Source organism: Synchiropus splendidus, chromosome 12 (genome assembly GCF_027744825.2).
Source record: "Synchiropus splendidus isolate RoL2022-P1 chromosome 12, RoL_Sspl_1.0, whole genome shotgun sequence".
Lineage (NCBI taxonomy): Eukaryota > Metazoa > Chordata > Actinopteri > Syngnathiformes > Callionymidae > Synchiropus > Synchiropus splendidus.
This window is the reverse complement of record NC_071345.1, coordinates 19219343-19244247: the sequence shown is the minus strand read 5'-3', so window position 1 is coordinate 19244247 and position 24905 is coordinate 19219343. Positions and strand designations below refer to the sequence as shown.

The 24905-nt window shown below is 41.7% G+C and overlaps 1 protein-coding gene across 5 annotated transcripts in view; it reads right to left on the bottom strand.

Annotated features, from left to right (window-relative positions):
* The window catches only part of LOC128767966 (intermembrane lipid transfer protein VPS13B-like), a 252311-nt gene that overhangs the window by 79677 nt on the left and 147729 nt on the right, over nucleotides 1-24905 (bottom strand). For all 5 annotated transcript variants that reach the window (XM_053880402.1, XM_053880401.1, XM_053880404.1 and 2 more), the window contains 3 exons: nucleotides 19469-19672; nucleotides 16516-16642; nucleotides 15382-15525 (listed from right to left, as the gene is read on the bottom strand). In XM_053880402.1, the coding sequence (XP_053736377.1) occupies nucleotides 15382-15525; nucleotides 16516-16642; nucleotides 19469-19672 (475 nt within the window). The remainder of the gene's footprint in view (nucleotides 1-15381; nucleotides 15526-16515; nucleotides 16643-19468; nucleotides 19673-24905) is intronic.

Sequence of the window (24905 nt, the reverse complement as noted above, 5' to 3'; positions counted from 1 at the left end):
AGCCGTGTACCAATTAATTCATTCACGGATGGCAATAAATCCAAAATAAAAACATGAACTGTAGCTTCAGGCCTGCTTTCAGTCGAAATCCCCCTTTCCTACCATAACTTCTGTTATATAACTGCCAGTCTGAAGCACAGTTTCCACATCCCATGGTAATCTTTCTCTGGGCTGACTTGATCACAATCACGAAGCAACATAGAAATATGCTCGTGCAGGCCCCCACACTCCTCACTGGCCAATCATGAGGTCATCCCTTTCAATGTCTCAAAGCACAACATTCTGGGGGGAAAAAAATGAAGGATAATCCCCATAGTGTGAAACCATGACTTTCCTGAGTGCCAATCATATCAGAACGCATCTGTCTGACCCCCATTTCTGTCAGTGCAAGTCAGATCAACCTAAATAGAATCAGGCTAATAAGCGGAAGCAAATGTCACTACACCCAAATGCCACTGCTTTACAGTGTTGGCTCCCTGGTCCAATATGACAGCATTACTTTTACATTGGAATAGAACATATGCACCTCATTGCTTCCAGATGCCTAAAAGTAGGTTAAGCTTTAGGTTGAGAGCTCGAGGAACGTGGGACATATGAGATGGAATAGTAGTAGTAGCTTATACAACGGACAGGAATTATTCTGTTGAAGGATCCATCCATTCATCCAAACAATCCACCACTTATCAAGGGTGGGGTCGTGCGAGTAGATGCTCACGTGAAATGGTCCAGGCTTCCCTCTTCCCAGAAACCTACTTTAGCTCTGTCTCTGGGACTGTCGGACTGACTCTTGTTCTGTTGGTCATCACCAAGGCCTGTGACCATTTCTAATAGAGCTTTCGCCAACAGACCTTTATGGCCTCTTGAGCACTGACCCATCAGTCAGTGTCAGGCAACATCTTTTCCTCATATGTCATCAAGACACCAATATCTTTGAACTCCTGCAACTTGAACAGCACATCCCATCCTTTTCCAACTGAAAGCCATGATCCCAGACGGAGAGGAGCAATGGGGGGCAATGACCAATGAGCAATGACCATCTTATTATGTTTGATTTAGTGATTCTTTTTTTTGTTACACCATTGGCAATTATTGTGGAAACTCAGCAATGAGACAAGTATTTGCGAGGAATATCATTTATCATCCATTGTTTATCGTGATTTCAGAAGTACAGTATGGACTGAAGCAATGGTAGGCCTTCAAGTCACACAGCGTCCTTGGTGTAGATCGCGGATGCTAAAAGGTCGGGGGTAGCTCCCACAGGATATCTTCAATTCCACAAAACACCAGGGGCAAAATAGACAAGTCTTCACCTCGGCCAGTTGTTATCATTGAGAACTCGATGAAAGTGGAGTCCGAAAACATATTTCCGAAGAGATGCATTTTGTTAAAAAGACGTTATTATTATTACACTATTGTATGCGTACTGTGAATTCTTGACATGACAGCTAGACATATTTCTTGTTTGTTTCGCCCAACTTTTCATGCTCTATTGTAGCACTGGCTAACTCAGGTCAAGAAACAATGGAAGTAATATCATTAAATCTTTATGACAGATCCATTCACTGGAGCTACTTGCATGTGGGGCGCCTGCATGGAAGTTAACTTCTGTATCTTGACTGCATCAGTTTACAGGTCCGGCCCCCGTCGAGCTACTCACTATTGTTTACCAGAACCATAAAGCTGATAGCAGGCCTCTGTTCTTTTGTGCTCGTGGAAGAAAACCTCAAAGAGCCAGTGCCTCATGTTAATCAAAAATAATAACAATAATACTAAACCAAATACCATGAAGACTGCAAATGATTGTGGAAAACAGAGGAGGGAAGACATTCATAATATGAAGTCACTGCTCTCTATACGGCATAGCAGCAGCCACAAAGCAGAACAGGCCTTCAAAGGCGGTCACTTAATACATTTGACTTTGTTTCAATAACAAAAGCAACCTGCTATGCACTTTTAGTGAACCACAACAAAGAAGCCGTGGAAGGATGTGACCCCGGAGCTTGGAAAGAGATGGTGAGTGCTTTAGAGTGACTGTCAGCTGCACTTAAAATGTAGCAAGCTCTGGGCTCCAAGTGGGGGCATTTAATAAGCTCCCTCCACTATTTTATACTTTAGTGGGTGGGAAAAGGCATTTGATGTTATGGCGTTAAAAGCAAAAGATGAAATGGAAACTGACTTTAATCTTCTTTTTATCATTCCTTAAACATGAACGACTGGGCGAGTTATTTTCACTCTATATTCTGGACCAAGAACACTATATAAGCCCTTATGGAGAAGCTACAGTAGTATGGCCAACTGTTTCTAGTGTGTTTAACTTGGGCAGGGTTTTCATTAAACGGAAGAGGAAAAACATCTAATAGTGTTCCATTTGTATTCATAACATGGTCTTGTTCTTGAGGTTTATACTCATTCTATGTTCAAATTAGACTTAGAATTTTCATCAGACTTCCTATCACCATAGTAAACATACTTCGCAACCACAACATCCACATGACACATGACATCAACTACTGAATATGAATTTAAATAACCTAAAAAATAGGCCGTTTTCAAGCTGCAAACAAGGTTTACAACCAAGGAATTTTATGACTGGTTCTCAGACTGACTAAAATACAAATTGCTTGAACCACCGATGAACTATAGTTCACCAATGACTGTGCCAGGTCTACAACAGTCAACTGATCGGGAAAACCCCAAAGACAAGGAACATTGGAAAGCAACATTTAGATCTCTGCCAACATTGAACTCTCACAGCACCATTAATTGGGGGCTTTTCTAGTGAGTTTCTAGTCTGAGCAATTGGACAGAGATATTCTGTTTTGCATTGATGCTGATCAGTCTTCTGGGTAGCAGTATCAAGGAAATTCTCGAATCCCTAAGGCTTGGTCATTGTTGAGCATTTATCAAGCCTCAACAGTCCCCAAAATTGAACAGGTTGGGTCCTCAAAAACGTGCAGATTTGCTCTCTCTGAATAAACACGTAGATTTGGTAGTGGAAATGATACAGTTAAACGAAAAGATGTTTTGTTACAACCAAAATATAAAAAAAATACGAATGTTCTTCAATGCTAAAATTATAAACTCCAAACTTCACAGATCTATTTCAGTCCTGGACACATCAAGCCAATTCAAACTGAAACTAAATTGCAACTAGACTATACTTCCTCTACAGCAAAGGTGAACTGGCACTGGTTTGTCTTACTAAAAGCAGAAAACCACATGAATACACCATCAAACAGCCAGACAATTGAGAGCGATGAATTAATGTAAACTTAGTGTTGAGGAAACTCACTAATCTGAATTTAAAGGGGCCCTTATATGTGCCTTGGTGTCTGCAGTGTTAGCAAGACCTTAAGAAATTCTGTTCATCCATTTCAGAGTAATTTACTTGAAAAAAGAATAAGTATGGAGGCCACACAAAAACGTTCCATTTCGCCAATTCCTTTTTGCCCACAGATCTCATTATGTAATTTGAGGAAATGTCATAAAAGTTTGCACGATGCCTACAAAGAATTATGGGATAGATAACACCCCAAGCTGCATAAATATCACCACTTGCTGGACAGACTTCATGGGTTGAATTCTTAGCCAAGATTTTCTAGCAAGACAAAGAAGTGTGTTTTTCGCAGTGAGGGAGAGGAACATGTTTGAGGAATAAGTTTGTCATTCAAGACAGCTACCACAGTCAAGGAGACTCTTCCTGGATCTGAGCTTTTATGGAATCAGTGAATCCATCTTCAGTGGAGCTGCTGTCCAAATTGAATACATGATTTTGTCAGGTAATCACTTTGGATGGATAAAACCGTGAACTATATGTTGTCCATGACAAGAACTAGGACAACCATATGAACTGAGAGAGGGGGAGAATATCTCCACACTTACACAGTGACAGGGCTCCTTCAAACAGCGTCTCAGTTGTGAGTTTGTATCGATAATACAATAACTGTTAAAATGCATCAACAAACATCTTACCAAGGTGACAAACAAGTTGATTTTGTTATTATTAACACACATTTTCATTAAAGCCGGTCTAAATTCTTCTGTGGTTGATTCTGATAAGAGTTGAAATTGAAATGGAACCGGCCATTTTTGCTGTACATTGTACGTACAATATTAATTAAAACGCAAGCTTGGGTAAAGAAACCCGGCGACGTAATGCTCCACACAGGCCGCCAGACCATGTGACCAAGCAAATGTTAAACCCTCTCATCAGGATTCCGCTTGGCACTCTCCAACCCAACCAAACTTTCTACTTAACATAATTAAGCTTGGCTTTGTTTTCAATAAACACACAACAAAAGAGACTTCAAGCTGTATTGTTTTCAGCATCTGCGCCGGTCTTCGCAAAAGCAGACGTGGTAAAAGCCAAAAAAGATGCTTCTGATTAGTAACACGGAGTGATCTTCTGAAACCTTCACTAGTGCTGCCTGGCAGCCATGTCTGCATTCTCTGTCTTTCATGAACACACTGAAGTAACTTGAGGTGAGATTGTTCAGCAGCAAGAGACGCGGCGTTGAATGGACTTTCTTTTTTGTTCTTGTGATGAATCTATACCAGGAAAAAGGTCACAGCACATTCCACTGAACACCCATTCTTCTTGTGTACAATTGTTGCAGCGTAGACACATCAACACATTGCTTTCAAATTCAAAAAGTTTGGCTCATTGTCCATTTAAATGGCTGAAATTAGAAAACAAGGCTTGAAGTAATCTTTCATTATTTCGGCCTGGATATGATCCCAGCACCAAATGAGACAAAGGCATACATGTGCCTTCCCACAGGAGAATGATGCAAGAACTGCATGTCCCCTCTTGTACATCAGCCCTAAGTGCCTGATTCGGGTATAAAAAACAGACACAATTGAAACCACATTGCAAAAGCACCAATCCGAATTCTGAGACTCTAGGATACGTTAAATTAAATACATGTACAATTCATACATTTTGCAGAGAGAAACATGTTAAGGTGTGTGAGAGCAGTGCACTCAAGCTGCAGCAGATAACATCTATATTGGTCGAGTGAGAGATCAAGGAAAAGTATCAGCTGGCATCCGTACAAGATCAAATAAGGCAACACAATTACCAAGAACTGGATTTAGTTAAGTCCTGCTCCAACTGCTGGATTATATGAGGTGCACTTAAGTCATCTCTGACACAGCCATCCCAGCTACTGGACATGCTCCAATACACCAAGCTGAAACAGGTGAGGTAAATGGCTCAGTCCTGATTGGCCTATACGCCACAGTAGTGTCATTACTCTTCTGGACTGAAGAATGTTAACTTTGTAGCATAAGGAGACGTCATGGCTGTGTTAGCCACATATATGCCTGTTCCAACAGCCTGTGCCCCAAATAGCTGCTATAGGCTCCAGCACCACCGACGACTCTGAAATGCCAGGGCCAGAATGAGGCTATCAATCTCTACTCCAACCATGGGATGAAAATGATGGAGCTCCTTCTCTCTTATCTCTATGGCAAACAACCGCAAGGGGGCCCTGGGGAGCTGAAGCATTGGCGGGACTCTACTGACACCACATTTCCCTGATAGCATTTATCCATGTTATCTTTCTTACTGAAGCGGGTCAACTGCAATGTCATGAGAGTGGCGAGAGTTTGCCAAAGTTTGTACGTGGAACATGTTCTTTAAAGACCTCCAAGACATGGAGTCAAACAGGCACATGGGAAATCGCATAGCTTGGCATTTTCCATCCACATTTTGATTCTTTTTGATGCTGAATATCAGTTCCCTACACTACAGTGTTGAAGTGTTTCAGTCATTCCAATAACAAACAAAAAATGTGTCCCATTTACACAACCTCTGCCACTGATAGGTGGAGGTGAGGTTAGGTTTGTTTGAAGTACCAGGATGGACACATTGAGGCCAGACTGATGGGCTGGACACATGGAGGAAGACAATCCTCATCGGTTGTCATCCTTGGTCATCGTTCATGGATGTAGTGAAAGAGAACATGAGTGACTATGGAGAAGGTGCAAGATAGATTCTGGGGGACATTATGCAATGGGAACTTCTAATGGGAAATAAGGAAAGACAAGGAGGAACTCCATAAAAATGACGATCAAAACATACGAACATATTGTTGGGATTAGCCTTTCTACATGGCTTTCATTTCTGCTCTATTTTTAATAGCTAAAGCTGCCTACTTTAAGTACAAAATTTTGTCTCCACAAAACAGATGATCATTGGAAATTGGGTGGAACTTAATACTACCATCACTGTATTAATGCAGGTGTCAGCACTCTCTAGGTGAACCAAGTATCAGAGGAAATGTTAAGTGCCAAGACTGAAGAAAAGACATGCTTTTAGCATATAGCAAACCAACCACCACAGCACACACAAAATCACTCACTGCTCAAGCCTTGTAGCATGAAGGAAGCCTAACTGACTCCAGCACCTGCTTGGTTAGTTTTAAAACGTTTTTTACAGGTGAGTAAATAACCTGCTTCCGACAATAAAAGTTTCAGACAAAAATTAGATTTTTCCCCCCTCTTTTTTTGTACAAGGTCACCATGTTTTGTGTACTCAAGCTGGCCTGGCGTGCCCTGCTTTTACTTCTCCCCTGGGTCCGTGTCTGCATTTCTTTAAAGAAAAGAGAGCGAGAAGGAACTGGAGTCTCTACCTCACCTGGGTAGACACTTGATACCACAGTTCACAGCAGGGGCCCCAATGTCTCTCCTCAAAGATGCCGTTAGTTGCCCTGTCTAATATGATCCAAACCCACTTGATTTTATGTGGGGTTTTCACGGTAATTTTGGCAAAACCAAGTGAGGAGAGAGCAAATTCAGCTGCTACTGATCTCATAAAAATGAGATTTACAAGGGGCTGACTAGGAAATGCACAACATCTTTGCTTTGAGAAGGTTGGTTAAGGTGCAGGGAGAGACCCGAGAAGGTGACTTGTTTTGACTGGTTGTCAATTATCAGTTGATTCACACAGGAGGCTGAGTTCAACGAGAACTAGAGTGTGGTTTCATAACAAAAGAGAGTGGCAATGGGATGAACACCGGCTTTGAGCAGGAGAATATTCAGGATAAGCTGAGACAACAGGGCTTACTTAACAGATGTAAGACAGCCAACGTCGAAACAGAGATGCTGTGCAGAGAGAAATGTTTATTATGTTCTCAGCAGAAACAGAGCAAAGGAAAATATGGCTGAGCAGGATGGGAAAGGTCGGGGTGAAAAGGATCTGGCCCAGAGAGAGGGTTAATAGCCAGGTCGACTGGTTAAGAGCTGACCTCCAAGGAACAGCAGCTCCCCATTTTACAGAAAACACTTTGGCCTGAGCCAAGAATGAACGCAAACATTGGATTTGGTCTCTTTTTCTCTCAGTGTTGTGTCTCTTCTTTCGTTGGACCCCTCTCTGACTCATTCCCTCTTGTATCCTTTTGTCATTTCGCCATCAGTTCTCAAGTTGTCTCCACTCTTGGCCGTGCAGTGTTCATTTGTTAGTATTTTGGACTCACTATCTTTTAATATCAACTTATTTCTGTTGGCCAACGAGCGAGTTAAAGTTCCTCTCACGCTTCACTACGTTAAAAAGAGTAGAGGTCCTGAGAGTGTCTTAACCTTTAAAAAATACAGCACCCTCAAGCAGTGAGTTTGACGTTTGGCTTGCGTTTTGAAGAGACACAGACAGCGTTCTGAAGGTGGCCCACTGAGCCAAGGCTGTTGATAACGCACAAGTATCAGCCAGTCTAAGCCACTGTGTCAACCCTTGATGTATTGACCTTCTCTTCTGATCCCTGTGTTGCTAAGCTACTTGCCATACCTATGATAATCGTGATTATGAAATTCATTCTCAGAAAATGGAATACAATCTAGTTTTCATGAGACAGCAACAAAAAACTAACTAAAGCAATAACTTTCAATGATGCTGACGATGAATATGGATGGCTCTTGAGTGTTAAAACTTGCATTGCCTAAAGGGAAGAAATGGAAAATACACATTTTCATCATAACCAGAATCAAAACAACTCAACTTCAAGTCTTCATGTTCATGTGGGAAACAATATGAGAGTTTAGATGCCAATCTGACACATTTTTGAGGACTGTTGAATTCTTGTTTTGGAGCTCTTCTCCCACTAGAAACCTAAAGCGGAAACGTCTTTTAGGCTTGAATAAGATCCAAATTCTTCTTGGATTCAGATGGTTGCATACATTTCGAAGTGGCACATTTTGGTTGGATGGGACTGATGGGATGTTCACTATGCCTCTTTCTTTCTTGCTTCCCTCCTTTCTTCCCTTTGAACCCTTGGGGTCCAGTACCCCACCAGAGTTTGTGACCCAAGATCACAATCTAGACCAAGATGAGGCAAAATGAGACTGAGCTCAAATGCAACGGCACAATGTTGCCTCTGTTGTACAAACAGTCTTAAATTGCTTCATAAACCTACTGTAAAACCAAGGCAGCTACTGAAAAGCCTGCTCCTTCCCACTCTAAATTCACTTCTCCCTGCAGTTTATCTTGGCCGACAAAGCACCCTGCTGTGTAAATGCTACGTTGTAGCGAGTGAGTGCTGTAGCGTGCAGCTCCTTCATGTCCTTAAGGGAACAATAAATCGACTTTTGAAAATAATGAACTCTGTCTAGTGTCAACAGGTTTACAATACCTCATGCAATTAAAACCTTGAGTAAAGAAGAAAGGACAGAAAAAGAAGGTGAAGTTGTGGTGAGGTTATACACGTGTTTACTCTCAAGAGTCCTGTTGAGGCAGGTACATTTCGGACACATTGCAGTCGGGCATTGCAGTGAGTGAGCTGGTGTGTGTACGAGTATGAGAGGAAGAGCCCAGTTTTCCCATGCGTGTAATCATCCCAAGCTGAGGTTGAGGATGAAGCACAGTGGGACTCCCCTTGCACCAGAGGGTATTTTCCTCTCGCTCTCTGGTACAGTCACACCCGTGTTGGCATGTGAGTTCTAAAGAGCAGAGTTGACAAGCAGGTTACAAAAACCGGGAAAATACGTGGTTTCTAGTATTGGTAATACATTCAGTGGGACTTTTTCTGTGTTGAAAAATACAGGTTAAAATGCTACTTATCAGTAAATGGTGAAATAATTGTGTTGCACACCAGCATTCAGTCCAATTCAATGAAATGATCTTTTTCCTCCCAAATACGGTTTGATCTGTATATAAGTATTTGGGATGTCTGTGATGACAACAGCCCCTTCAGTATCCATTTGACTGAGTTGCATATCAGTTGATGACCTGATGAACCAGGTAGCGACACAACATGTATTTAAAAATTCACTATCAGGTGATAAAATTTACAAAAACAATTGCGGAGTTTCATGAAGCGACAGTCACTTCATCTTTGTCTCCAGGGCTCCAGCTATAAGGATTATTTTAATAGCTGACTGGACACTAACTATTAGAAAGACTGGTGAACTCGTCGGTGAATGACGTGTATAAGGTTGATGAACACACAGAATTGTGTGATTATACTGTTGTAAACAGTCATTGGAAAATGGAAAAAAGTATGTGAACTGTTGTGAACACTAGTTATGTGTTAAATTACAAACATATTGAAAGTCAACTAGTCACCAACTAGAGGCCGACTAGAAGAATGGACTACATCGACCATCGATCGGATGGCTTGAAGAGTATGGTCCATGTCCTTCTGTCATAACAGTCCGGTCCTGTTTGAGAAATACGCCTGCGAATGAGAGCCCTCTATACCATTGATAGAAACTCAAAAATGCTTTTTCATTCATAAGGATGCTCCTATTTTTTAAAAAAAGGTAGTCATTGCCGCACATGATTCTATGTTTGACGGGACACATCCACTCAAGTTGTGGCAGTCCTGGAGCGACTCGCATCTTGACTGCCACATAACCATATGAATGCAAAATCTAAATCTGGCTACAATTTCAACACTTCAACACTGAATTCACATGGACCAAAAACTCATGGTCACGGTATGACATATCATCATCAACTAATCCTGTGTCTTGTAATTCCATGATATAAAAAGGCTTGTAAGTGCAGTGTGCAACTAGACAGAGGTAAACAATGGAAAAGTGTGGACAAGTGGCTGCAGCACTCGGTGACGTCAAATCTAGCAGATGAGAGGAAAATAACAGTCCCCAACAAAGTATTGGTTCCTCGCACAGTTCATTGACTAGAAATGACTGAAATCAAAAACAAAGCTTGCACACTCACTGCCCACGCGCCTGCCTCGCCCTGCTGCTGCCAGCGAATCTAAAAGCCCCTTCAAAACAAATTCATTAGCCCAGACAATAAAACACAGCTGTTTGCAGCGATGGGAACTGTTTGAAATCAGGGCCCTGCATTCTTAAAAGGAGTGGGAAAGCAGAGATTCGACAGAACTGCAAGTGGAAACAGATATTTCTTAAATGAATTGCCACCACGCCACAATCTTTTCTTGAATTCTGCTGCAAATGTAGCTATTGCCTGGGTGTGTCCACAGATTATTATTATTATTTTTATTTCATCATTCCAAGTCACACCTGCCCTCATCAAATACCAACCGAACAGGCTTGACCTTAAAGGCGACCTTGAAGCCTTGTCATCAGCTTGCATCTTTCTGACTGACTTTCAGTGATGACAGAGCATCATTGACAGTGGATAAGAAGTCCACCTCATCACAACATCGCGGGCTTCATCTTCTGTTTCCGCTTCATTCATTGCTGCCCACCAAGAACTTGTGAATGTAAATCTCATATACATGCTTGATAGGCTGTTTCTTTTAGAGGTTTTCCGTCTAGCATTGTAGTGTCAATGATATCCTCAAATATTCTGCCACAATGAACTCATGAAGACGACCTGATAATGATTTGAAACACGGGATCATGCGGACAGACGGGCTGCTCCTTTAATCAAGACCCTCCAAACAAAGTAAACGCAGCAGCGGGGCTATTTGTTACTGCTGTGTGTAATGTGTTAGCAGGGGGTAGACAGCTTGTTGGCACGGTCGAGCGTGAGTGAGGGGACGCAGCTCAGAAACAGCAGGCCCCGGTGAGGAATCTGGAAGTTATGCTTGTAGAACACAGCACGCCACTAGAGGGCCCTGCAGCTTGCAAAATTGGCTTCTGAGCAACAGAAGTAAACAGATCTGACAATGTCAAAGAAATATTTCCCTGCTGTGGGTCCAGGCCAAGCAGCCGGACAGATGTGCTTGCCAAAAAGTCTCACAAGATAGATGTAGGTGCAAATAGTTGAACTGAGAGAGTCCACTAGTCAGAGCCAGAACGTGTGGTTTCAGAGGAGCTGAGGACAACGGTAAGGACACAACCTGGCAGACACCCGTGTCGGAGTCTTCGTCTCCAAAGGTGCTACCAATATACTACACAAACATGGAGTAACAAAAGACTGGATGAGTTCATAAATGAGTGCCTAAACGCCAACTGGCTTTCGCAGGCATCCATACTTGATTTCTCAACCGAGAATGGATGGATAATCATTAGATGACATCATTCTGGACCTGTGGGCTGTTAAAGTTACACTTAATGCAGCTGGAGGCAGCAATAACACTGTAGTTCAGTGTGACCACACCATCAGAGATGAAGTGGGGGACATGAGCACTGGTGAGGGACTTCCTGTCTTCTGTGTGTCTAACAACAGATGTGCAAGGTAGAAGAAAATGAAATTTAGCGACTGTATTCACCCAAAAGAAGTCACTCCGATTTGGCAACACATAATTGATTGATATAGGAACTTTGCCATTGGAGCCCCCGCAGAACATTTGCTGGACTTTCCCATCAGTCCTTGAACCTGGATGAACCCTCCTGCAGCCATTAGCTGCCCTTCAGCAAAATCAACCCATGAATCATTACGAGTCAGGGGTGAGGGCGGCAAAATCACCCAAATCAAGAGCAGATGTAGAGCCAGCGCCTCCTTGAGCACGGCTCCATGGGTAGCGCATTTAAATAAACAAATAGGGAAAAAAAAGAACAAACACGAAGTGTCTTCTTTGTTACCATGATGTTGCTCGACTGACACCGCTGACAGATCAACTGTGGACGCTGTCACAGCTTCTCCTCTGGGACGGCGCTCTGGCCTCTCAAGCTCCCGCCGGCCTTTTCTCCACCTCTTCTCAGTTTGAATCAAGCATGTACTGTTCAGGTCAGAGCAGAACTCAACCTGACCATCCACATTCTCGCAATAAAAGGTGTTAATGAAGGAAAGGCATGCCACTATTACTCATCTCTGCTAATGAGTTGGGCAAAAGTTTAGATGACATGATCTTGGACGTGAGTGCACCCCGCAGACGTCAGTGTGAACTCTTCTTGAAGAGTGTAGTTCAGAACACTGTGCTCTAGAGTCACTGACTGCACTCTGACTGCATAAGTCCGAGCAGGAGAGATGAGAAACTACAACCTATTTCCTGAATGTTTGACTACACTTCTGATGTGACATAGGGAGGATTTGAATCAAGATTTGAATGATTAAAAAAAGAGTCATGACTCATAAAAGCAGGGGTGTCAGACTCAATGACATGAATGAACTGAAATGCAGTTCAAGTCACAGGGGGAAGAACATTTGGATTTATTGAAGAGTGAATGAATATTGGAACTTGTTCAACAGGAAACAAGAGTCGTAGTTCGATAACAGACAGGAACTCTCAGGCTAGTGTCCCTCTTCACTACCGACTACCTCACTTTTTTTCTTGAAGCAAAAACATCATCTGATCTTTCATTGAATTCCCTTTCAACTGCATCAGATTTTGGGAAGTGTCCAGATGAGCTGTTGACATTTAGAATCTCAGTTTGTTCTCCTGTTGTACTGCAATCATCATACAGTAATCTCTTTGCTTTTCATAAGTATTGTAATATCGAATGAAAGCATTTGGAGTTTTGGGGATCAAATTTCACCCCCTGCTCTTCAGTGAGACATATATACAGAAGCGACAGTCAACAGTGAACAAGGTGCCATTCACTGTATCCTAGATTTATAGAAAATCTATCGTATTTCCGGAGATTCATGAAGCTTAAAAGCCGACAAGCCAATTTTTGAATATCATTGTTTGATATCAATGTTTCTTGGATTCTCAGAGCCAGTGGCACATCTGAGGGGCACCAACACCCCTCACATGCAAAACTACACAACAACCACAATATCTGTTTTCCTGTTATTGTTGGACTGGAGCATTAGAGTGAAGTACTCCATCACTCGGTAAGACCCTGGACGACTGGATTCCCTTTTTTTCCCCAGCCACAGACATCCGGTCACACCAGCAACTTCAAAGTTGTAAGAAGTCTGACAAAAAAACGCAGCTTGTCAATGGTACCAATTGTATATTGCACTCATTCAGTCATAGTGGGAACATGTTTGCTATCACAACTAACAAACGACAAAAAAAAAAAAAAAAAATCAGAGCTCACAGGGTGTCCCGGGCATGAAGGGGTGCTATTCAACAGACTGTTTTTTCTCTTATTCTACCTATTTTAATGGAAGAGTACCTGTAATCAAATCTATACATCTATTTTCTACATCCCTCAGGAGAGACTTGGGTGTCAAATATGTGTTAAAAATAATAAACCAGGCTACATTATTTCCTTTTTTGCATTGATTACACGCAGCCGGAGAATCCATACTTCAGTACTGTTGATAGTTATAATGGTACAGTTTAGCAGTGAAGTTTTGGTGAAAATCCTGGTGTAAAACATGGCCGGACTGAATAAAATACTAATAAGTACTTAACTAGCAGCCAAAACACACATGAAAATCAGGTACAATCTACTTCACCTTCTTACAGAGTGATTTCTAAACTCACATGAATCATTATTCCATGGACCTCTTAAACTGTTCTTGTTTGCATATGTTTACAAAGGTGATGCCCATCTGTGTTGTAATTGTTTTATGTTTGATTGAAAACAAAGAGGCCTTACATCACCTCCTTGTTCAAGAAGCAGGAAACATGCAGCCAACTATTAATCTCACACAAAACACATTTATTGCACCACACTTGAGAAGGCAGGCTTATTCCAACCCACGTTCATTCTTGCTTACATTCATCATATGTTTTTGTATACTCCCGAAGACCAAATCCGCATAACTTCAGAGAAGTATTTACAAGATCTGAGCCACTCGCTACAGTCAGCCCACAACAACAGACGTCAGAAAACAGTAAAATCCCTCATATTGTGTCACCCCTCTCTCCTTCATCCCCTTTTCCCTTCCCTCTCAAATGGCCTGTTCTGCTCACCCCTCAGTGACTCCCATTCTCATCACAGCTGGTAAATATTTTTATATTGTATTCCATTAGCCAGCTTTATTTGAGCCGTCAGACGGGGTAAATGGCGCCTGGGAGCTCCCTGTCCTGTAAACAATAGGAAGAGCCCTGAAAGCTGCTGCCGAGCAGAGAGCCGTAAACTGCGGCTGCATTAGAAGAACTGCTGCGTTCTGGGTAAATATTTAAATGTGTTAGATTTACTCAAAATAGGGGCAGGGTACGGCGGAAACACGGACAAGAGATGAAAGTGCATTATTTATTAATGGCTAAAGTTCAAAGCAGCAAATAGAAAAGCAAAGAGAGCAATTCCAATGTAGAGTTATGCAGTTTTGTCACAAACTGCCTCATATGCAAAGACTTCACCCAAGATGCATTTTCAGGGGGATGATTGAAAATAATGTTAGCCCCTACAAGTTCCTTTAAAGCTTAGAATATCAATGAACCAATGCTAACCAAAGCTAACCACAGGCAAAACCAATGATAAAGGACTTTATTGTTTTGGACGAGCAGTCGGGTTTTGTTCTTGAAGACCATAGGTGCCCGACCAGCAGGTAAGAGCGCACCTGGACCACAGATACTCATTCCCTGGACAAGTAGTGGATGAAAAGAGTGGTCTCTCACGTCATCAGGCAACATTCCAGTATTTAACAAGTTGTTCATTGAAAAGGGAATAAAATTTATTTTATATTAAATATCTTGCATTTATTTATTTGGTTAAAAAATTGCAATATTTTTAATACTGTGTTGTTCGGTAATATTGTTAATAAAAAAAAGACTTTTTTGTATGATTCAGTTGACGGAAAAAATGTAATTCAAAATAATTGGCAAAAATCTGTAAGAAAAGTACAATATAAAAATGTAACATACTAATCCTGATAAACAATCCACCTTGTCGCATCATAGTTAAAATGTTTTCCCATTATTATTATAATAATAATAATTATTATTATCATCAATAGTGTGCAGTGGGGATTTTGTAAGAGGCATAAAATCTGATGTTCTTTCAAGAGTTCAACTGAGCCAAAGCTTGCAATCTTAACTACTGCAACATTATCATCTAAAAAAGAAGAAACTTAACCTTTCCCTCAGGAAAGGGCTTACCTCTAATGTCCTGCTTTTTCAGAGAATTACTCATCTGTGTAACACTCCATGCAACATATAAGGAGAAATGTACCTCTGTGCTCTTTTCAGGAAGGTCTGAGCCCATCACGTTGTCTCTGAGAAGTTGCTGAAGGAGCTGCACCTGTGCAACACTGAGGTAGAAGTCAAGACTGCTGGTCACGTTGACCTCCAGGGAGTGACCACACACAATCACATCCTAGAGAAAAGGAGTGAAAAACAGAGGTTGAATTTAAAATGGCAGTAAAGTGAACCTTATTTCCCTGAAAAAGAGCTCATTAAAATGTGCTCCAGCGGCCCTGGTGTTTGTGTGAGTATCAGTCAGGGCAAGTTATGAATTAGCTGCTACACATTGTCAAGGGGCATGTTAACTTGGACGGACAAAGCTTCAAAGAGGCAGGAAGTTTGAGAGAGCCCTGCCAGAAAACATCAGCTGTATAAGCAGAAAGGTTTGAACTCCATGGGTCAAAAGCCTCCACTGCATGATGATCTGCTGAGGGAGCCCTGATGAGGAAGTTTCTGAATATGGACATGCAACACTCAGGACCTTTCAACATCTCACATTATCAATGTCTTATTGCGTGCGGGCCCAATGTCGTGGTTTCAATCATGGCAAGGTCTGGGGACAAAGGAAGTGGCAAACGTCTGAAAATCTGTTTTTCAAATCAGCGCTGAGGCTGCCAACTATTATACATTGTTTATGGCTAATACTGGACATGTGATCTTTTGTATGACCTGGAGCCCCAGTAACTTGTGAGGTTCTGCAACAGCCGAGATTTGGGGGGAATCCAGCTCGGTTGAGACAGGATATTTCTACAAGAGAAAGTTTCGTTGACCTCAAGAAAAAAGACGCTATGAAGATCAGTTCCATCGAGTCGCTCTGCATTGGCAATGAGCTACAAGAACTTGGCAAGGAACTACAAGATTTTGCTCCTGAGCTATGGTGGAACCAAGCATGATCCAGACAGTGGGGTTGTTACCAGCAATAATGAAGACACAGTTGGTTTCGCCCTTAATGCTTGAGTTTTCTCTGCAGGTTTCTTCGCACAAACCAAAAACCACTATGAGGTCAACTGGTGACTCTGGTCATAGGTGCGCGTGTGTGACGCCCTAAGTAGCTGAGGAAGGCACCAAACAGAAGCATTTTCAAAGGTTGAAATGATACAATGTTTTTGTTTTTCACACGTACCTCCGTTTGTCCACTCTCTGGGGACAGACTCTTGCTGTAGATGATGGCTGGGGCAGCAGTCACTCGTACAGAGAAGTCAGTCACAATTGGAGTCAGGATTGCACGACGCTCCTGCTGCCTCCGGATACTGGACAACAGAAGATCAGATTATACATTAAAGGGGATAAAACACTTTGGCTAAATGATTTGTGTTGGAGAGTCCAACGCAGCTAATGACTATCAACAATACATTTGAAAGAGACTAGCATCATGGCGGTGAACAGTTGACGAAACGAAGAGCTTGTCTCCTCATCTGGACTGGATGTGTCCTTCAGGTTAAAACTTGAAAGAGCACCCAATGAAAAGGTCAAGGCTTAATTCATGGGGGTATAGACTGGTTAGTGCGCTTCCAAATACAGAAGACGTGTGGTACATGAGTATTGATTAATTTGTTTGCACAAACTTTGTTTGGAACACTGAAGAAGAAAGGTGTACTGCATGATGTAGGTATGTATATTCAGCAATTTGGGCTCCATTTTGACTTCATCAGCTTTCATTTGCAACACAGAATTTTGATTTTCTTTCGCAGTACTTTGCAGTGCCTCCAGATGACCACCACACACTTTCTACAAAGTATCAGAAATTCAATCCTGCAGAGTCCGAAACATCACAGTCAATTCTCTCGTGCAAGATGGATTTGTAAAATATTTCGACCGGTCCAATTTTTCAATTTCTGCTCGAACAGATTTTAGCTGGAAGCTTGGTTTTGGAGACGGAGTGAGACGTTATTTGACAAGTCTCAATTGGGAACGACCCTTAATTGTATACATGAGATCAAGCTGAGCCTGTCTCACACCAGCTTTCTCCATTTCACTAATGTTCATTCCCACAATCAAGCCATATTTGTGGGAACATTTGTTAGCACTAAAACAAATATACAAGCAGGCTTTATAAGGTGGTGTTAATTGCCACATCTGCTGCTATTAAAACAATCAAAGCAGACAGCTTCCAATATTTATAGTTGGCAAGGATTACAAAAAGTCCTGTTTCTAGGTGGCCTAAAGTACTGTAGTTGAGCAGACCCAATATCATATTCACTCCTGCTACACAAATGTGCATTACCCTTGCCCTAAAGGGATTATTTTCTGACATATTTCCTTGCATACAAAGTTTGATGGAGGCCTGATTTGGAGGTGAAATGATCTGTGAGGCCAATTGGTGTTTGCTAATCTCCCCTCAGACAGGGATTGAAACAATGAGTGTCTCGTTGCAGGGGACAGGTGCTATCATTCACCAGCAAAGCAAAGAGGCATAAGGCTCGGTTTACGCAGTAATACAGGGGGCCTCTGGTGCGTGTGTGTGGGTGTGTGTGTGCTTGCTAACTGTATGCACGCATGTTTGAGCGGGTCTCTGAGTTGCCCCCTCAATGCATTTGGTGCAAATTACAACAGATGGGGGGAAAAAAGAAAGACAGTCCTAACACACCAAGTAGACAAAAACGGGTGTTCAGAGTGTGGGCTGTGGTGAGTTATCGAACAAGGGGAAGTAGATAGACTTGACAGCTTCCTGACAAAGGGTCTTTCCTCACCGGAACACTCTGACGAGGACAGGTCCTGTCAGAGGATCCACAAAACAGGATGTTCCCCAAAAATATACAGGAAGCCAAAGCCTCTGCAGAGCTCAACTTTTGGACAGTGATCCAGCTCAATTTTTGGACAGTGATCCCAGAGAGCCTTGGGGAGCTGTGGTCATAAATAAATTGCTGAAATGAGCTAAAATAAAACTGGTAGTCACGACATGAAAAAGGACACCTAAGGACCCTTTTCAAAATCAACTAAATATCACTTGATTTCATCTTTAACTATAATCATACTAGATGCCAAAGCACAGTATTGCTATCAAGCCAAGGGATTTGGGTTGACATGTACAATTCAGTCGACATACAAGGTAAGATGTGTGGTGAAGGGTTTCATTCAAATGAAACAAGGGGGGGCTTGGTGAGAAGCAACAACTGTCCTACAGTATGACATGATGAACTTGAATGCAGTACTGGATGGATATAAAATTCCAGACTCATTCCAGACTCAGAACATTCATTTGTCCAATTCGCTCAGCACCTTGTTGACCAAGGGAGGCATGACTATTCATAACTGAAGGAATCAAAAATATGTAATCATACCCACAACATTGGGAATTTAAACATTGCTCTCTCCCTATATTTCTAAAGTTTGTTGCAATAAACTTTAGAAATAAACTATCAATTACATCCTTCAGCTGTTTTCAGTTATCTTAAACACATTTGTTTAGTCAAAATCCAGCACAACAACTGTAACAAGTCTTTTAAAATGATATGAATGCAACTCGGCATCTTATGGGATCTGGAGTGTGAGCCCAACATCTCACCTCATTGCCCTTCCAGTCAATTTGACCCTGGCTGTAGGCCACTGCAGCCGACTTACATCACCGCAGTGACAAAGTGAGTATGTTTGTGCAAGAGGCGTGGACTAAGCCCCAGCAGCCCACTAATTGTCGAGAAAGGCTCCGTAGTAAGACCACTGTGCTGAATGCACGACCCCAATGGGGTCCAAGTCCTCCACTTAAAACTGCAGTTTTATTGAATGGTGTGACTGCCAAAAGCACGGGAATGTTAAAACAAGCCAGCATTTTGGGATAGATGGTCAGTGCAGCTGTGGACACAGAGCACAAGTATAAGGGCTGTGGTGGTCTAAGTAGTTGCAGATGCCACAATAACTGGCATGTCCACCACGGCATGCACCTACAGTATCCATCCAAAATAAACGTTATAAAGAAGCAGCAGCTTCATTCTAAAAATGCTGACAAAAATGTGTTCTTCATAGCAATGAAAGGTTGATAGGAGAAGACTGGCAACTTGTTTTAAAGCAAGACACAACACTTGTATTTCTAATACACTACATTATTTCTCTGACTCATTGCCTTGAACATCTTCACTCACCTACTGGCCATGTTCCATTCAAGAGCTGGATTCTGGGAACTCCTCTCACTCTCTGCTGAAGCTCCTCCTTTAGTGCTTTCCTTTTCTGGCTTAAGTTGCTCCCACTGGGCGGTTCCAATGTTAATAGACTGAAGGTCCACCTGGTACTGACGGTCTTCCACCTCTGAACCCGGGTCACGGAGGATTCCAAGGTTCAATGCGCGCCTGAGAAGAAAACAATATGAAAATTACATGCACGTATACACGCATGCACATCAACAAAGACCATTGGGCGAGGGTCTCCTCAAATATGGAAAAAAAAACAACAACCAAAAACATTGAATCTGTTTATCTCACAGACGAGCCCCAAGAACACAAACTGACAAATAGAGATCAGAAATCATGTTTAAAAAGACTTCCAAAGCTTCCAAAGAGCAATTTGGCTGCAACTCAGTCGGGCTAAAGCTTTTACTGCCCTGTGCTTTTCATTTCTGGCTCATGAAAAACAGAACTTCTCTCATGTACACAAACTAATACAGTATAAGAGATGTAAAGATGTAGAGATATGTCAGGAGCGGGCAGCATTGTCAGTGAGCAAACACTACCGTCTCGGAGCCAAGAAAATATGATGTCATTTATTTTGCCTTTGAGAGACAAGATCCTGAAGAATTCTTGAGGAATAATCAAAACTCAACATCTGCATATGACATCAGAACTTTCAGTTCATAATGACATGTTTATTTGTGCTGGTGAATTCAAATGAGAGCTTAAATGGGATGAAAATGGCTACAGATGTAGCGGCAGCATGAGTAGTTTTGTTTGTTTCAGCAACGTCAATGGCAATTTTCATTTAGCATTTCCCTCACGAAGTTGCGCTGCAGAGACTTCAACCAGAGCGTGATGTTATGACAATACACACCAAGTACAAAAACAATGGCGACAGAAGATCAGAGGTGCATAACTGGATTTAGTTGGATTTGTTGACATATAAACAAGTGAAACAGATCCTTAATCAAAATTTGGAACCGCATTTATCAACAGAGTATAATGTGAATCAAACCAACATCCCTGCAAGAGTTGGGTGGGATGTGTCAGTCCAGATTCATTAAGACTTTGTGTAACACTACCTCCATCACCCTCCCCAACGCCAAGCTGCAGTTTTTCACGTTAAACAAACCACACTTACCTCATGTACTTTCCAAATTATCTCCTATATTCCGCTTATTTAGTCACATACTCTCTATCAACTTATGGCAATAGGCGGCAGCCAAGCCTCTGAACGGCAAAGTCATTTCGGATGACATAAATAAATACGATAAACATTTGTCTAGGTCACGCAGGCCATGGAAACCTGTGTGATTTAATATCAAAAGACATATTTTAGCCAATCGCAGGAAACAAGAGAGCTTCATTTCTGACAAATGAGGAGGGGAGGAATTTTGGAAGTTCCCCTTGGGGTGCAATAATAATTGAAACCAGATTTTCTCGGTGTACATGTGGGGGGAAGACCCTGCCAGTTTGACATATTTGATTGGTCATGTGAAGACCACACTGCCTGGCTAAGAGGAATTATCAAACGCCTTTGGAGAGTATAGCTATTACACTGCTCACCGTGTTCAGGGACGAACGGAAAGCACTAAAAGGGAGACAGGTGGAACACCACCTTCTGCCAGGTCACTCATGCCTCATAAGTAGTGAGGGAAAACAGAATAAAGTAGATGCTTATACTGAGGAGGAAGGCTGGAGAGGAAGGGATGTAGAGCAGGGGTGAGATGTTGTCCCAAACACAAGTACTTTGCCCTTGTTCCTGTGCCAGCCATATTTTAATTGCAGGAAAGAACCACAGAAACAGTATTTTTTAACGACAAAATTCTGCTATTTATAAAACTCCGATGAAAAGCCCTGCAGTAAGAACACTCTGTTACATGCTGTTCATGGCACTTATTTAGAGGAAAAAAAACACTTTCTCACATAGTTGAGACCCAATTTGAATTACAATCAGACCAAACACAACAACGTGAACATCAAACTGTTGTGGTTCACAGTCAATCCTTCTCCCAAATTTAAACCATGGAGTGGGAAAGTGTAGACAAAATGATGGCCCGTGGCAATTGGATTAAACGCTTTGCGCACATTCATTACTCTGCTGTCCAAATAAAATCCATTTTTATTACCAAATTCCAATTCACCATCACCATGAGACGGAAGACACATAATGTACACATAATTTTTTTAAATTTATTTCCCATAATTGTGCTCAATATTTGAACAATGTCTTCAGTTATTTTGTAGGACTCAACAACAAAATGGATTATACTGAGTAAAATGAAAAAAAATAAAAATAAAATAAAGATGCGGTATGTGACCTGTGACCGGATAGAGCAAGCTACATGTTAAATTCAAAAGTCCACCCCCACTTCCATGGCACTCAGGGACAAGAAAATACCTGACAACTATACTATACTGAGCCTATACAACAAATATGAACATCTCAGTTATGTACCTGTGTATTCCTGTAGTCTGAGTGAGGGGAGGATCTTAAGTAATACAGTCAAATAAAAATGCTCTACGAAGAATATCCAACCTATCGCCAGCTCTTCAAAACTTAAATATCCACACATAAGGCACAGACAAACGCTGCATGTCATGAAGGCTTTTTCAGTTAAGGACTTGCTTCCACAATAATAAACAATATCAGTAGCCACAGCTATGGAACATGCGTGAAAAAAATATATTTTGACAGAGGAATCATATTGTAAATAAGCATAAGGGCCTGTTGAAGTGGAATCCTGAGAAATCTAAATTGCCATGCCAAGGTCTGAAGGCGAACTGTGGTTCAAGGTTGTAAAACAAACCACAATGGGATCTGTTTGAGGCTCCGAGCCCAGTGGTAGGAGTGCTGGAAGCAGTGAGCTGTGTTACACTCAAGAGAAGGTGATCCTGAGGTGCACCATGAGCTATTTATCATTATACTTAAGAAGTCTTACCCCCACACTCACTGAACTCCCCACCTAAGGCCAGCACTGCAGGAAGCACCGAGCCCCCACAGCTTCTGGATCATGTCATTACGAAACCCGCAACCTGAGCCCGCAACCTCAGACCTTTTTTTCACTCTGCGTCCGAACCAATCACATCCAATTCTTGTTACACCTCCACCATTAAAATGACATGATCACTCTTAGAATCTTATGGGTGTGCGGGCACACGTTTGACATAACGTGTAACACAAACATAATGAAAAAGACATAATGAAAAAATAAATAACAACAAACAAAGAAACAATAACAATACGAGTAATACTTTGATCTTTGCATCGTATCAAGCATCATCTACAGGTACAGCCTCTGGATCAGCTCACTCCGACTGCCAGTGGCATAACACAGAGTCCCACCGGGACGGAGTCTGTGCATAGGGCGAAGGGGAATTCAAAAGCAGTATGATTCATTCAAGTTGCAATTACTTAGTAAGTTAAGCACCCCTACTTTCGGTGGTCCACTTCATGTTGCCAGAAACTGTGACTTCTGAGCTTAGGATTTATGACCCCAGTCAAGTCCAATTTCTCTTAATTTGCATCCAGCAATTACAATAATTAAGGCTTTGAATTAGAGTGGCGAGCGGGAGACGCATGTGGAACACTGAGAGTCAGCAGAATTTAAGACCTCGTCACTCAAGACTACTATGAAAATGACTCTTGAATGACTGGTGCAATTTTAGCAGCAGTCAAACAGAAACGCAGCAACATGTCCAGAACAACAAAACTGCAGCAAGTGCTCCAAATCTGTCACACTTGGCAGCCGCCGGCTACTTATTTCAGCCAAGTGCAAGCATTTTCACGCAGAACTGTTTAGCTCTCCTTTAGGCCTCACACACTATCAAATGAAATTGCACTTTTCCTGAATTGTGTCTTGCCCTTGATGTGCTGAACAAAAAAAAAAAATCTCGGCATTGTACTTTTTGAAGGCGGACACAGCATTACTCATCTCTGCTGCCGCTCCTAACAGAAGCCTGTTATTCATTAAGCTGATTACACTTTAAAGACACTCCACCAATTATTCGATATTTACACAAAAGCTTAGAAGGAAACTATTACTTCTATATACAACACAAGTGGGGCTTAGAACAAATTCATACCACCCCCATGACAATAGCGGATGCTCTGAGCTCTTGTCTTTCCAGGACTCGCTGCATACCAAAAGTCAGTGTTTGCACGTTTATTTCAACATACCTAATTGCTTGAGTCATTTATTTCACCAGCGGTTTACACGTCAGAGGAGGTTCTGTTATAAACACAGATGTATCTGCCGTGTTGCTCTTAGGACAGTGGCAAGCTTGTGCATATGCAGACCTGAAAGATTGGCTTGGAAGAGGAAGCATACGGTGTTTGTCTGCTGGGTGAGGCTTTGCTTCACGTGCCGTTGTTACATATTGAAATTGACACCACCACCTAATGCTGTTTGATTTGTTCAGCAATACGTCTTGACAACGGGATCTGCATGCCAGCACACTAAATGATCTCCCGCATCTTGGTACTTTCAATGCGCACTATTCCCCTCAGGACAGACATCAGCGCTGGCACCTGCAGTGCCTGTTTCAAAGATGCCAATTCAAAGCCTTATTGACATTCCAAAACTTTCCAATACGTAAGACGCCCAAATCTCACCATCCATTTTGGAGGGCAAGAAACCTTCTGAATAAGTGGAATGAGGTCGAGTTGAGCTTGGAAAGACAACAAATATTGAACAGGCACACTCAACCTGCGCCCAGAACTGACAAGGATTGACATGACCGCCCTTCCACCATGGTGCATGAGTCTTACCACACATAGGGTCAAACGTTGTTTATCTACTTTTGTTATTTCGACCAAAAAAAAATCTGACCTATTTGGATAGATAGTGTAGTGTGTCAATGCTATGTGAAAGTGAGCACTGTCCACATTTTAACATGATATATTTAATATAAATTTGTAGCTGGAGATATTAAAGTTCCAAACACACATCAAGAACATAAATTCAGAGCAATGACACACTGTCCTTTGTGTTGTATTATATGAATTGACTATCAGTGATAGTTTTGAATGCTAAAAAGGCACCAAAGTATATTGATGAAATAAATATAGGGCAATAATATTGGATCAATATTGGATCAACACAATGTAGGCAGAAATGAGCAGCTTGGCGGAAGTCAGTGATCCGTGGTTTCTTTTTCTAGTTGAAATTAAATTTAAGTGACTTAAAATGTCCAAAATGGACTCGCCTCTCCAACTGAGCAAAAGGAATCTGTTTCACTTCACTGTATATTAATGTAAACAAGCTTTTGGTTCACATGCAAATGTAATGTGCTCATTGAGGTATTTCATATAAACTCACTGTAAAACTGTCAAGTTGAAAAACTTACAACTTCTTGAGAAATGTTATTTTGAACTCAGATTTTTTAACTTGTGTTCCTGCACAGTGTGTTT